Source organism: Phocoena sinus, chromosome 15, assembly GCF_008692025.1.
Source record: "Phocoena sinus isolate mPhoSin1 chromosome 15, mPhoSin1.pri, whole genome shotgun sequence".
Taxonomy (NCBI): Eukaryota; Metazoa; Chordata; class Mammalia; order Artiodactyla; family Phocoenidae; genus Phocoena; species Phocoena sinus.
The window spans coordinates 66,613,274-66,628,862 of record NC_045777.1 but is presented as its reverse complement, the minus strand read 5'-3'; the positions used below and the strand labels follow the sequence as shown (position 1 = coordinate 66,628,862).

Genomic DNA, 15,589 nt, shown 5'->3' with positions numbered 1-15,589 from the left:
GCCCGCCCCCTCCGCCGCTCCATTCATGCGGGCAGCCAGCCGCGCCTGGCAGCAGGGGGCGTCGTTGCAGCCGCGGAACAGAGATGAATACAGAACCAGACACGGAGGCAGTAGCAACGAAAAAAAAAAAAAAAATCCTCACTTTGGCAGCGGTGGGATTCGAACCCACGCCCCCGAAGAGACTGGAGCCTTAATCCAGCGCCTTAGACCGCTCGGCCACGCTACCCAGCTGTAGCTAGGTTCTTCTAGGAAACTCCTTAATACATTTTTATGCAATTGCAGTTCATTTCTGTGGGAGTTTGTTTCATATGTGCTTTACCTTATCCCTATAGAACTATTTTAGAACATGCCAGGTACTAAAAAGAAAAATATTTGCTCAAATATTTAGACCCACACTTCTGAACAGGTCTTAGAATGAAAAGCACTTTAAGAATCTGTATTCTGGGTAGGACGTTTAACTCGGAGACGTCAAGTTAATTCACATGGGAGAAATGGTGGATTTCAGCAGTAACCCGCACCAGGGGCTTCAGAAGCCAAACCACGGGAACTGGTGGGGCAGTTTTCTCTAAAAAATTGTGTGTTTTAATTTTTAGTTACACAAATACTATGTGAATTGTTGCAAATATAAAAACTTTGCAGATACAATACAAATGTTCTTTTACCTTTGGCGTCTATCGTTAAGTCCGAAGAGGTAACCATTATACAGCTTAGCATACTGTATATCCTTCTGGATCTTCTACTGTGAATTTATATGGATACATATGGATATATTCATAATAGATATATCCATAGAAAATAGATGTTTTGTTTTTATTGTTATGGGTTTTTACATAAATATAAATATTATCATGCTGTTAGTATTTATCTGCAACTGTTTTTTCACCCGACTATGTTTTTTAAATATCTATTCATGTTGATATATAGATATGTTTTTTTAATATCTATTCATGTTGATATATAGATATTTAAAAATACAGAAAAAGTACAAAGAAAAAATAATCATCCATATTCCCACTACCTAATATTGGTGGCATTTCACTTCCAATTCTTTTCCTGTGTATATGCTTTTTATTAAAAGTGTGAATACGTTGTCCTTTTAAAAATCTATTAAAAATATTAGACAATTACAAACAAAAAGAATTAGACGATTACAAATGAAAATATAACCCCTTCCCAAACATCTCCCTTGGCTAAAACTATTATGAATTTGATGTGTATCCTTCCAATTCATTCTTATACTTTCATATCTATCTATCTATCTATCTATCCTTGTGTGTGTGTGTGCATACACCCATGAACAATACATAGTATGATCTTTTTTTGCTTTTCATTTACATAAACCTTACTACGTTGTACCAATATCATTCTGCAACTTGCTTTTCTCCTCCAACATTATGTTTTTGATTTATTGTGACACATTTAGATCTAATTTATTCCATACTATGAATATGGACATTTAAGTTGTTTATATTAAGTTGTTATATTCAAGTTTCTGGTTAATATCCAGTTGGCAGACACCTTGATATTTGGGCATTCCATATTCCTCCTCTGCAGTTCCTCCTTAACCCATTTTTTTTCTCCAGCTACCTTTAAAATAAGTATTGATATGCAAAGACTTCATTGTACTGGGAGAGTTTGTTACTTTTAAAGAAATCTTTAAAAAATACAGAAGCAGCCATCTCTCTAGGCCAGGCATTGTTGGGGGATCTATAGTTCTTGAGATCAATAGAAGCACTGATCTACTCACGGTGTTTCAGTACCAAGAGGCACTGTGTTTGTGAGTTATGTGGCGGGTTTTCCAAAAGGAAATATCCCCATGGTGGAAAATAATTGCTGGAATCTCCGCCTAATCCCACTTTTCTAGGAATTGCCTGACCAGCCCAGAGGGTGGGTCCACCCTCTGGGTAGCCACCTTCCCCAAACCATGGCCAGTGGGCTCTATAGTAAACATAGGACAGAGGTTGGACCAATCAGATTCTCTTTTGAGAATCTGAACTGAGACATGGTAAGTTCCTGGTTTGTTATTTTCACTGTGTTAAGTGTTGGAGTTAGTCTCTGAGATTGACTGACTGGAACTAGGGAGAACGTGGGATTTGGGGTGGCCATATTCTGTGAGATGGACTGGAGAAGTAGAGAAAAATAATGATAAAATGAGAAGAAGAGCAGAAAGTCATAGAGAAATTCTGATGGTTTTGTGGCTCCCAACTCAAGACTCTTCCCGGGGCCCAGTGGAATTCACATTCTTGGAGACATCCCTTTATCATTGTAATAAATTCCTCTTTTCTGCTAAAGATAGGGTTACCTGGTAGCTGTAACAAATGAACTATCCTTGCGTGGTAAGGGCTCAAACAGAGCTAAAGGTATTTCTGCCAGAATATTTGCAGCAATTCAGGTCTGTCCCTACCAGAATGCTTAACAGGGATGCAGGCTGATCCTGGAAGACAGAGCCCAGGGCCTCCTTTTGGGCATTTCTTGCAGACCTGCAGTCCCATTACATAGCTGGCTTATGAAAATCAGATGTGAAACTAATAAGCAGGAGAAGCAGAATGTTGCACCAGAACTCCTGGACCCACTGGTTCCCAGCAGCTTTATGTAAAAGGAGAGAGGGAAGGGCTGAAACCCTGACTGTCCCTTGCCATGTCTACTCTGTCCCTTGAGGTGGAGGGGGGAAGGACAAGCACCACAGATCAAACACTGCCCCTGTCACCCACCCTCAATCTAGAGGCTGTCAGGTGAAGGGTGTCTGTCTCCAGATCATAACCCCTCAGCTGTGGGCAGTGGGGATGGACATGGGGGCTCTGTACTGGATCCCCTCCAATCTTCGCTCCCTTGCTCCTGCAAAAGGAAAATCACTCCAAACCCGGTCTGAGACCAAACTGCACTGCATGAATCTCCTTCTGGAAAGAAATTAACATTCCTGATCAAATGCTTAACGATTTTTCTTATGAAATTTACTAGCATTAAGATTTATGCTGGGAAACTTGTTTTCTGCCCATCAACCAGCTGACTGTTGTTTGTCAGTCAAGAGAGTAGTGAACTTTAATGGAACGTTCCCTCTCTCTCTCTCTCCCTCATCTAACAATGATGATTTAATCATTCTCTCGTCCTATAAAGTGTCTCTACCAAAATAGAGGTCAGAAGAATGGTCACCCTTGTTGGGGGTGGGGAGGGGGGCTGAGGGAGCTTTCTAGAGTTCTACAAATGTTCTAAAATTCAGCAAGCTCTACACTTAAGATTGTACAGTTTACTCTATTAGGTGATACTGTAATAAAAGGTAATTTTTAAAAAATGTCCCTACCAAGTGTGGATCTGTGAACTAGCCTCCGTGAGGAGTTACACTGGCAGGAAGGCTATAATAAAATTTTGGCATAGGCTTGCAAAAAAACCATTTGAAAAGTTTTCCTTAACACTTGCCTCTAATCTTCAGGGCCCTTTTCCTCTTCCTCCCCAAAGGGAATACTCTCTGAGTGGGAATCTGTTGTTTTTGTCTTCCCAGAATCCATCCCCGACTTTTCTGGTTCCAATGCCGATTTTCCTTTGAGGAAACACTCCTCCCTGTCGTCTTTTTTTTTTTTTAATTTTTATTGGCGTATAGTTGGTTGTCAATGTTGTGTTAGCTTCTGCTGTACAGCAAAGTGAATCAGTTATAAATACATATATCCACTCTTTTTTAGATTCTTTTCCTATATAGGTCATTACAGAGTATTGAGTAGAGTTCCCTGTGCTATATAGTACGTTCTTATTAGTTATCTATTTTATGTGCAGTAGTGTGTATGTGTCAATCCCAGTCTCCCAGTTTATCCCTCCCCACCCCACCACAACCCCCCTGTGGTCTTCAAGGAACTGTCAATCGAAGTACAAAGTGGGCAGGCACAAGGTCCAAATTAGGCCATTCAGAGGCTTTATCCTGGAAATCTGAATCTGGACACCAGATACAAGGATTTTTAGCTCACTAGTGGGGCTGGGAAGGAAACTTCCAGACTCTTACCTTCTGCTAGATCCCCACATTTGCCCTGGGACCGCCCTTTCTGAGGCCTATTTCCCTTTCACCTTCCAGTATATAAGCTACCTCCTTCTCAAAAAAATTGCTCCTTCGCTAACGTTGGCTAGCGTTGATTTCTGTTACCTGCAACCAAGGAAACCCCCTGATCACCTAGGCCTCCCCAAAAGGAACCTTGTTTTTGCAGAGGAGACAGTTTAGTTGCTTTTGCAGAGCACACCCCCTCAGCAAGGTGACCAGGCCATTTCTGTCAGGAACAAATGCTTAATTAGAAGGAGAACTGGGACCCTGGAGTGAACTAGGACTCTCCCTGGTGGACCACATACAGTCATCTTACACCTTGACCACTTAAAAGTCCACAGAAATGGACAGACCTGAGTGAGATCTCCTGTGTTGAGTCAAGTTAAGCTGAAGGCTCCACTACTGCTGGCACCCTTCCTTCGATACCTTTAAGTTTCAGCGGTTCAAACACACTCCTGTGTCCTGTGCTGGTAGATCATGGGAATAATGCGGCAGCAACCACAGTTGGCATCATTTATGTTGAAACTATGATGGTGTTTGAGCTTCAAACCTCCACCTTTCCTTCTTGATGAATGAAAACATTCTTATCAAATACTTTCGCTGTGGGATACCTTTAAGCCTCATTTTTCTCATCTGTAAAATGGTCACAATAACACTGAGGTTTGTTGCAGGGTTAGAAGGTGACTGTGTACGTCCAGCCCAATGTCTGGCATGCCATATATCATTATTTCTAAGACATTTTTTTTCACCTTTTAATATCTCTAAAATTGACCTGCATCTTATGATCGATGGCATACAGTTTATTTTCAGTGTTTTTTTCTTATTAATACAGAAAATAATGGTGCATCTTAACATCAGTGGTGTCTTAGATTCAACAAAGCATAGTAGTAGATGCTCAATCTATGAATTACCATAATGAATTTTTAACTTAGCAAATTTAATTTAGTATTTTTATAGCTTAGTAAACATTTAAAATTCTTACTATGAGCTCTGCAAGCTATCAATCTCTAGAGAGGAAACAGAGCCTCCTGCAAATTTGCCCCCTGCAAATTTCTCTTGCGGTTTCTTCTCTAGCTGGACATACTGGCAAGGGAAATCTTGAAAATGAGGTTCAGCTTAGCCAAGTTGACGTCTAGAACCACCACAGGCTATCACTGAAAGCCTAGTGAATGCTGGCACTAGCCTATGAATCAGGCTTTATGAGATGGAGGTCAAGATAACTGAGAGATTGTACCAATTTTCTAAGAGCCTGGCAGGAAGAGGAACAGACATAAAATGTAACAGGAGGCTGTATTACTCCAAAAATATCGCAGGATCAGATGATGTGAAAACCTTCACGGAACATTGGACCATGACACCATTCGCATCGGGATGAGCTGCAATGAAGGAAACATCAAATCTACTAAAGGAAAGACAGTTTGCTTGATTCTATGTAAGACTCAAAGTAGTATAAAACATGGCCCTTCTCATTATTGATCTTACCATCTCACTGAGGAGCTAAGACATACGCAAGTGAAAAATTAAATGCTGAAAAATAACCATGTGTATACAAAGTAATAATAAATAAAATTCTTACTTTGATTAAATGCTGAAAAATAACCATGTGTATACAAAGTAATAATAAATAAAATTCTTACTTTGATAATTTTATCAAAGTTCTTCATGTGTGTAATATCAATTCTACAAGGCTTGTTATCAAAATAAACAGTACGCCTACTCCTTCCACTCCAGGCAACCACTTTCAACTTTTAGCTGATTTTTCTTGTGTTTCTCTCCATATGTCTAAACAACATATTGTTGCTTTTTTTGTTTCCTCCCTCCCTCCCTCCCTCTCTCCGCCACCCCCCTCTCTCTTTCAACTTTAGGCGTTTCCTATTGACTTCCTGCTAAGGAAGATAAGAACTTAACCTTAATCATCCCACCTCTGCCATCACAAACACCTCAACCCTCCTAAAAGTGTTGTCTCGTAATTTCATTTGAACAATAATTAGTAAATGCTACTCACTAAATTTGAGCTTAGCTATGTACTCAACTATGATTATTTTTCCTTTTCTGGAAAATATTTTTACCTTATTCTTTACTTAATAATTACCTTTAAAAAAATGTACCTACTTTCTATGAATTCATCCCTAATTCAACTTCAAACTGTCCATCCTTGCCACACAGACACATGAGGTATTCTATCGCTTCAACTTTTTGAAGACATGTCTCCCACAGCATCCTGACAGGGGCCCTAGACTCTAGGTTTATGGTAAGGCCACCATGTTGAGATGGCCCTTCACCCTCACCTGGGCACTGACTTTTCCTCACTCTTATGCTGGACCTCACACATTTCTTGTTATTCCCCCAACACTGGCCCTCTTTTGATAGAGTAACTCTTCCAGTGGCTTCTGGAGGAACAATATTTGAGAGGTTACTTTCTTGAGAATTTACATGTCTGAAATTGTCCTTATTTCACCCTTATGCTTCATTAATAGTTTGGGCATATGATTCTAGGTTAAAGTGTATTTTCCCCAGAATTCAGAAGCCATCAGCTTCCAACTTCCAGTGTTACTGTTGAGTTGTCTGATGTTATTCTGATTCTCAATCATTTTATGAAACTTGCTCTTTCCCTCTGAAAGTTTCCGGGATCTTTTCCCTGTCCTCAATGTTCTGAAATTTCATGAATATGAATCTTGGCATAGGTCTAATTTTATCAATTGTGTTAGATACTTAATGGGCCCTATTGTTCTGGAGACACACATCCTTCAGTCCCAAGAAATGTTCTCAACATTTTTTAAAGACTCTCGGGGAACTTCCTTGGCGGTCCAGTGGTTAAGACTCTGCGCTTCCATTGCAGGGGGCATGGGTTTGATCCCTGCTAGGGGAACTAAGACCCCCGCATAATGTGCAAAAAAAAAAAAAAGATTCTCTCCCCTCTACTTTCTCTAACTGTTTTAAGTTAGGCTCCTAGGCTTATAAAAATTTTTTTCTTTTATTTTAATTAAGACTACTACATTTATTTTTTTCCAAGAGGTACTACTTAGTATTAAGAGCTCTAATTCTTTGGAACTAATTTCCTTTATAATTGGAAAAACTAAAATTGTTCATGAAGTCAGAAAGAAATATATGTAGGAAGAAAAACAAATGGATACCTCAAATGGCTCATAAAAGGAAAAACAAAACAAACTCAGTCCTAACCAGACTTATGAATTCCTTTTGGTGATCTTAAATACTGATAAGTATGTCAAGGTAGGAGAAAAGAAAGCAAACCTTTTTGGAACCTTCATTGTATTACAATGAAAGCATTTGCTTACTTCTAAATGATTTGCATACTGGTAGGACTGAGTTACACTTCTTTACATTTTAATCTATATGCTAAATATAACTCAGTAAAAATGATATCTATAACTACATGCACGCTTAATTTCTAGTAAAAGGCTATATGAAAATTTTGACTTTGAAACTAGGATCGTAGAATTCAGGTCCTAAATTTTAAAAAGCCAAGGAAAGACCATTAAAAACTACACATACATGATCTTAGACTGTTCTTAGCTAATTTCTCCACAAAGCAAAAATGCTAACAATTATAATGGTTCCATCGTGGAACAGTTGTACAGCCCAGAGTGCGTGCTCCTCTAGCTCTTAGAATTTCCTCTCCTATTCTTTAGCTTTTGTGTTCTTTTGTTCCACTTCCTGGGAGATTTCCTCAACTTCATTTTCCAACCCTTCTATTAAGTTACTCATTTTTGTAAGGGTATATTCGATTTACAAGAGCTCTTTGCTGTGTGATTTAAAAAAAAAAAAAAATCTTTATAATTGCTTTACAATGGTGTGTTAGTTTCTGCTGTATAACAAAGTGAATCAGCTATACGCATACATATATCCCCATATCCCCTCCCTCTTACGTCTCCCTCCCACCCTCCCTAAGCCACCCCTCTAGGGGGACACAAAGCACCAAGCTGATCTCCCTGTGCTATGTGGCTGCTTCCCACTATTTTACATTTGGTAGTGTATATACGTCCATGCCACTCTCTCACTTTGTCCCAGCTTACCCTTCCCCCTCCCCATGTCCTCAAGTCCATTCTCTATGTCTGTGTCTTTATTCTTGTCCTGCCTCTAGGTTCATCAGAACGGTTTTTTTTAGATTCCATATATGTGCATTAGCATACGGTATTTGTTTTCTCTTTCTGACTTACTTCACTCTGTATGACAGACTCTAGCGAGACCTGTATGCAGAAAACTATAAGACACTGATGAAAGAAATTAAAGACGATACAAACAGGTGGAGAGATATACCATGTTCTTGGATTGGAAGAATCAACATTGTGAAAATGACTATACTACCCAAAGCAATCTACAGATTCAATGCAATCCCTATCAAATTACCAATGGCATTTTTCACAGAACTAGAACAAAAAATTTTACAATTTGTATGGAAACACAAAAAGACCCCGAATAGCCAAAGCAATCTTGAGAAAGAAAAATAGAGCTGGAGAAATCAGGCTCCCTGACTTCAGACTATACTACAAAGCTACAGTAATCAAGACAGTATGGTACTGGCACAAAAACAGAAATACAAATCAATGGAACAGGATACAAAGCCCAGAGATGAACCCACGCACATATGGTCACCTTATCTTTGATAAGGAGTTAAGAATATACACTGGAGAAAAGACAACCTCTTCAGTAAGTGGTGCTGGGAAAACTGTGTGAATTCTTAGAATCGCATCTTGATCCTTTTTTTTTTTTTTTTTTTTTGATCCTTTTTTCATGGACACAATATTTTATCTTAGGATATTGATAGTTTTTTATTACTTGAAGTTTTCTTCTCCAGGCATATTGTCTCCTCCAAGATGCTGTCTGCTCTTGGTTCTATTTGTCTGTTACATGAAATGCCTTCCTTACATATGGATCTTTGGGTGCCTGTTCAAGTTTAAGAACAGGGCTCTAATATGTTATCTGGGAATTTCTGTAGGTGTGGGTGGGACTTGGTGGGTGAGGCTTTTCTTGTGAGGTGCTCTGGCCAGCCTGTTTCATTAGGGGGAAGTACCTTAAGTCTTTTATCTTAGGCTAGTCAGATTCCCAAGAAATTTCTTCAATTGTCTGCCTTCTGCCAGGAGGGACAAAGTCAGCTGCCAGTGTCTGGGAGCACAGGGGGAAAGAAGGCTGGTGGACACTGTACAGCCAATACAGAAACTTCCACCAACCCTCCTTTCAGTAGAGTAGCCTCACTCTCTACTGTGCCTGGTGTCCTAGGCTTCTGCAGGGTGATGAAAGGGCAGCTGGCTGGCTACACAGGGGAGCTGAGTGGGTCTAGAGGTCTGATGCTTTAATTGTCTTTTAACTGAACCTACATTTTTAGCCCCATTTCACTCCCCCTTCCAGAGGTTCCTTGTGCCAATTCTTCAGCCTTTGGCCGGGGGGTGGGTCTTCAATGATGAAAACTGGGTTCTTAGATTTTCCTACTGCTGACCTAGGATCCAGCCTTCTTGGGTCTGCTAACTCAATCACAGTCTATCTGCTTTCCAGCATCCAAAATTTTGTTACTGTTGATGACTCTTCCTTTTCACCCTCATGGGCTTATGCCATTAAGAAAATCTCTTTCCTGTCATTTTAGTGGAGACTTCAGAGCAAATGGACCTAAATATGTGTTCAATATACCATGTAGTTATGGTATATTGTTCAAATTTCTAAAAATCCTTAAAATTTTTAAGGAAATTCTCATACCAGTAACAAAGATTTTCTTAAGTTTTAGATTACAAAGCATCTTTAACACGCATTTTCTTTGAAACTGATGACAACTATGTAATGGTAAAGATTATTGTTTTATAGATGAGAAAAACCAAGAAAAACGAGAGGTGCACATCCTTTATTTAAAGCAAACAGAAAACGTATGTGCCAAATCTAGAAGTTTTTTTATAAGAATTTATTAGAAATGTTAAAAATCAAGAAACCTTGCATAAAAAAATCCAATTTTCAGCCGCTTGAAAAATTGGAAAATGGGGCAACACTGGGCCCACACTCCCCATGGGGACAACCATTCGGAGCTGAATCTGGGCTGCCTCTTTCAGGTGGGGCTGAGCCCTCCAATTCACCCCACCTCCACCCAGCTACTTCACTCATGTGTTACCAGGAGACATTTGTTTTGTTTTGTTTTGCGGTACGCGGGCCTCTCACTGTTGTGGCCTCTCCCGTTGCGGACCACAGGCTCCGGACGCGCAGGCTCAGTGGCCATGGCTCACGGGCCCAGCCGCGCCGCGGCACGTGGCATCTTCCCAGACCGGGGCACGAGCCCGTGTCCCCTGCATCGGCAGGCGGACTGTCAACCACTGCGCCACCAGGGAAGCCCACCAGGAGCCATTTGAATTTGAGGCCATAAAGAAAGAAACCACTTTATTTGGAAAGGCAAAATGGAACTCAATATATATGCAAAAATAAATCTATAATGCAAGCCACTTCTCTGGCTCCACACAGTGTCCACCTTGTCTAGGTTAAAGGGGTACGGCAGAGATTAGAAAAGTGAATAACAGGCACAAATGCAGAGAATATGCATGTTTTGTCTCCTTTCCCCCACACAAGCTGCATATACTCGTGTAAACATTTTTGATTTGTAAAACATGTCTAGTACTGCAGACAAATGTGCTGGGACGAAAGGAAATGAAGTCACTAAAACAGCAACAACAGTAATTTACCCGGCTTGGTTCATCAAGGTCGCATTTGATGATAAATTCCCACAGGGCCTCAGGTGAGGAGGAGGGGATAAGGATATCCAGGTGCACAGGGGTAACAGATTTTTTCCTACTTACATCCATAAAGGCTGCTTTTTTTCTTTTTAAACCTACAGCAAAACTGAAAGAGACATTACACTCCAGTTTAACTTTAAATTTTATTCCCAGGACCCTCTAAATAAAAGCAGCTCTCAAATCCTAGCTCCAGCTTAGCCTCTAACCAGCAGGGTACTTGGAAAGAGTCTACCTTTCAGAATCCTGGATTCTCTGTGATTGAAGATGCAAATTACATCCCCGACTCTGCTAATCTCCTGGACCTTCCCCTGTTTCTTGCACCTGAAAAGAGTCTCTGATGGCTCCCCAGTTGGGCTGGAATATCCTGGGTTTTTTTGCTTTTTTTTTTTTTTTTGGCATGCTTAGCATTTGTGGGAAAAGAAGATGTCCTAACCAGCTTCAGAAGGCACAGACCTAGCTTTTTAAAGTGGAGTAAGTTCTGCTGGCTCAGAAGGATCTCAGTATTTTGCAGATCATTTTGCTCTCAATGGTCCTTAAAGAAGCATTTGCCTAGCTATCCCAGCCTCCTGCAGAAGGGGACTGCCCTGACATTAAGGCCATGTGAGTGGGATGAATTACAGGGGTGACTGTTCAAGCCAATCCAGACAAGGAATCATTAACCGGTTGGAGGAACCAGAGCCATAAAGAGTGAGTGCTGTGACTAGGGCTGGTTCTCCATTACTCATGAATTTACTGAGTGCCTACTCTGTGCTAAGGCACTGTTTTTAAGCGCTGGAGACCAAAATAAAAATTGAGATGACTCTTGCCCTCAGGGTTTAATATAGTAGCTCTTAAGTCAGGATTAGAGCAGGGGTTGGCAAACTATAGCCCAGGCAGGCTGTTTTGTCAATAAAGTTTTATTGGAACGCCAGCCATGCTCATTCGTTTAGGTATCGGTCACCGATGTTTCTGCACTACAACAGCAGGGCTAAGTAGCTGCAACAGAGACCATATGGCCCGCAAAGCCTAAAATATTTACTATCTTGCCCTTTACAAAAAAGTTGCCGATCCCTGCGTTAGAGGAAAGCACTGACATAACTAAGAAATGAAACAGGTAGTCAGGGAACATAAATGATTTGCATAATAAAATCTCAAAGAGCAAGGAGGCTGGTTGAACTAACCAAAGCATGAATTTTATGAGGCTTGACACCTTTGAAGAGATAAGTCAAAATAAAGTTGCTTCTAAAATGCAAATTAACTATATGCACTGGTTTAAAACACACAAACAAGGCAAGCCAACCACTTGATCTGTGCAAACGGAAAAAGGGATCAGTTCCAACATCTAAAGGAAGCTGGTTGTGATGAGTCCAAATACAAAAACAGGGATACTGTCATTTATAGCTGCTCTACAGGATTTTTCAAGGGTAATTTTGACTCTGCTTGATTTTTCCTTTAGGGCACACTCTGAACTTTGGAACCTAATGCATGCACAGGGTCGTGACTTCACAGTACTTAACATTAACATGCTAAAGCACCTGTCTTAATGAACAGGTAAGAATGGTTCGTATGGAAATTCTCTGGAGGTCCAGTGGTTAGGACCCTGAGCTTCCACTCACTGCAGGAGGAACCGGATTCAATCCCTGGTCGGGGAACTAAGTTTCCACAAGCCAAGTGGTGTGGCCAAAAAAAAAAAAGAATGGTTTTTATGTTACACTCTGTTTTTTTTATGTTTTCATTTTTAAACAAAGGAAGAGAGGCTGCTTTAGCACTTGGGGTTGATCAAAGCAGTCTGTTTTCTTTGCTATTCGAAACCAACTGGAATCAAACTGGTGTTAAATGTGAATTCCTTCTAAAGAGAACGCTCATTAAATACAGATAGCCATAGCCTGGCCCTGGGGAAACCACTGGAATTAATGAGTGTTTATAGTTCTTGCCCTTTCATTCTCCAACAGCTTAGACAAATCTCAAGGGACCGCTGCTGAAAGCATCCTGCTGCAAAAAACAAGAAAATCACCAAAAGCTTCAAGCAGAAAATGCCAAGGACAGGGGTTGGGGAGCGGATTCTTCATAAGAATACCAGGTGCTAAGAAAATACGGAGGAATACGGTGCAAAGGGTACTTCAGTATATTGTGGATGCTGCCACTGAAATGCAGGGTACATGTCCGCTTGGAGGACAGGCTCCAACTTTCCAAGCCACTGTCCTTACATGTAAAAGCTCTGAGGTGCACCCAAAAAGGTGCACGGTAGCTGATGGAGGAGTTAGAGGTAGTAAAAGTGTGCATATAAAAATCAAACCTGTTTTGAAAAAGCCCACTGTAGAGAGCATGCTTCAGAATGGAATTTGGCTGTATTCCAGAAAGTAAGCTGCATTTCAGGAAGGACATTAAACTAAAAGATTAGAAAACATGCGAATTCCCTGGCGGGCCAGTGGTTAGGACATGGCACTTTCACTGCTGAGGGCCGGGGTTCAATTCCTGATTGGGGAACTAAGATTCCCCCCGAAAAAGAAAACAGTGTGCCGGTCTTCCCCCATGGCAGAAGGGGGCCCGGGTGATGTACAGTCTCACATCCACCAGAAAACGCCAGCACACTTCCAAATGCTCTAAGAAGGCTTTGCACTAAGTCACGACACTACACGCCCCACGGAAAGTTAACGTGCAGCTCTACTGTACCCCACTGCATCCTTACTCAGGAAACACAGGCTCTGTGGTCCTGAGATTTCAGCCCAGCCTGAAAAGGCTGATGGGCAAAGCCTTAGTATTTTCCACCCAGGGGAGAAAAGATACATTTTCTTACATCTCATGACAAAAAACAACAACAAAACACAGAAGAAGAACCTCAGAGAGATATGTTGGTTCATTAGGCTGCTTTTTCAATCCCCCTCCCCCAAAATGCTGCCCTAGGGGACAGCTGCAGTGTCTCCACTGGTAGCAAAGACATTTTCAAGAGTCAACAATAAAATACAAAAGTTGATTTACAACACACTAAAAATATTTGCCTCCTCCGGCCCCAAAACAACCCTAAATAAGTAAAGAAGTCTTTTTCTTTCCCCCACTCCTAGCCCTTTAGCTTGCGACTGGCTGGCAGTGATTTTTCCAGCAAGCTATTCCTCCATCTGTGCCCAGGCCTCCTCGGCTTTCTCGTAGTACTGGTTGGCCAGCCGGCCCTTCATGGCTTCCATTGCTGCCTCGGCTGCCTTGGTGTACAAGTCGCCTGAAAGAAAGTGAAGGGGTGAAGCACCTGTTATTTTTTGCCACCCAGTGTCCCCGACCCCCTCTCTAGAAGATCACCCCTCAGTTACCCTTTCTTGCCTCTCCCTCCACATAACCTGGTTGGGGCTCTGGGTGGGCATGTGATTGAAGCCTGGCCAATCAAAGCACTTTCCCATTCCCCACCAGGCCACAGGGAGTGGTCCACATTTAGGCACAGCCAATCAGAGTAAGCCATCTCAATAAGCACAGTGATTGGTTTAGGGATGGGTAGGTGATTCCAACTGAGCCAATGAGAATCAGGCTGAGGGCTTTTACGGGGCAAATTAGGAATATATGAAAGTAGAAAAGATAAAGTATAAGAAATAAAAATTATGAACAACCTCACGTCAGTTCTGGACAGGTTTTGCCACCAAATGAATTTGTGCAAAACATATAAAAATACTTGGTTTTCTGAGCTTTTTGGATTTAGAAGTTTCAAATAAAGGACTGTAGAGCTGCAGTATTATTTGCTTGATTTTGTTACACCACCTTAAAAAATAACTTTTAAACTTAGCCTCATCCTATACCTGTGAAATCAGGAGCTCAGTATGTCTATCATGATATTTAAAAAAATACATATAGGGACTTCCCTGGTGGTGCAGTGGTTAAGAATCCACCTGCCAATGCAGGGGACGTGGGTTCAATCCCTGGTCCAGGGAGATCCCACATGCCACGGAGCAACTAAGCCCATGCACAACTACCGAGCCTGCACTCTAGAGCCCGTGAGCCACAACTACTGAGCCTGCACACCACAACTACTGAAGTCCACGCACCCTAGAGCCTGCACACCACAACTACTGAGCCCGCGTGCTGCAACTACTGAAGCCCGTGTCCCTAGAGCCTGCGCTCTGCAGCAAGAGAAGCCACCGCAATGAGAAGCCCACGCACTGCAAGGAAGAGTAGCCCCCGCTCATCGTAACTAGAGAAAGCCCGCATGCAGCAACGAAGACCCAATGCAGCCCAAAATTAAAAAATTAAAAAATAAATACACACATATATATCTCATATATATATAAAAGTGTGAATCAACTGATGAATGTATAAACAAAATGTAGTATCTATACAATGGAATATTATTCAGCAATAAAAAGGAATAAAGTACTGATACATGCTACAACATGAATGAACCTTGAAAGAAGCCAAGACACAAAAGGTCACCTATTATACGATCCCATTTATATGAAATGACCAGAATAAGTAAATCTATAAAGATGAAAAGTAGGTTAGTGGTTGCCAGGGATGGAGGGAGGGGGAAATAGGGAGTCACTGCTAACAGGTACCAGGTTTCGTTCTGGCGTGATGGAAATGTTCTGGAATTAGGTGGTGCTGATGATGGCATAATACTGTGAATATACTAAAACCCACTGAAATTTACACTTTAAAATGTTGAATTTTATGTTATGAAAATGTCAGCTCAATTTGTGAATTAAAAACAAACCTCCCAAACTCCTAATATTTGACTATTAAAATATAAAAATGTTCGTCTGCATACCAACTGCATAAAGCCCCCTTCTAAGCCAGCATTATATGGGTATCCAGCCCGGCAAAAATACAGGGCCAGTACAAATCTTTCTCCCAGCCAGAACTGAAAGAAGAGACTCAGTCTTGCACG

General features: G+C 41.2%; 1 protein-coding gene and 1 non-coding gene across 4 annotated transcripts in view; both read right to left on the bottom strand.

The window, feature by feature from the left end:
• Nucleotides 1-144: 144 nt before the first annotated feature.
• On the bottom strand, nt 145-226 carry TRNAL-AAG. The gene has a single exon. It is a non-coding gene; the product is annotated as a tRNA-Leu (tRNA).
• Nucleotides 227-9,857: 9,631 nt separating this feature from the next.
• The window catches only part of EEF2K (eukaryotic elongation factor 2 kinase), a 63,567-nt gene continuing 57,835 nt past the window's right edge, over nt 9,858-15,589 (bottom strand). For 2 of the 3 annotated variants that reach the window (XM_032604225.1, XM_032604226.1), the window contains exon 18: nt 9,858-13,939. In XM_032604225.1, coding sequence (XP_032460116.1) covers nt 13,830-13,939 — 110 coding nt within the window. In that variant the 3' untranslated portion in view covers nt 9,858-13,829. The remainder of the gene's footprint in view (nt 13,940-15,589) is intronic. The other variant, XR_004345678.1, reaches the window with a different exon arrangement.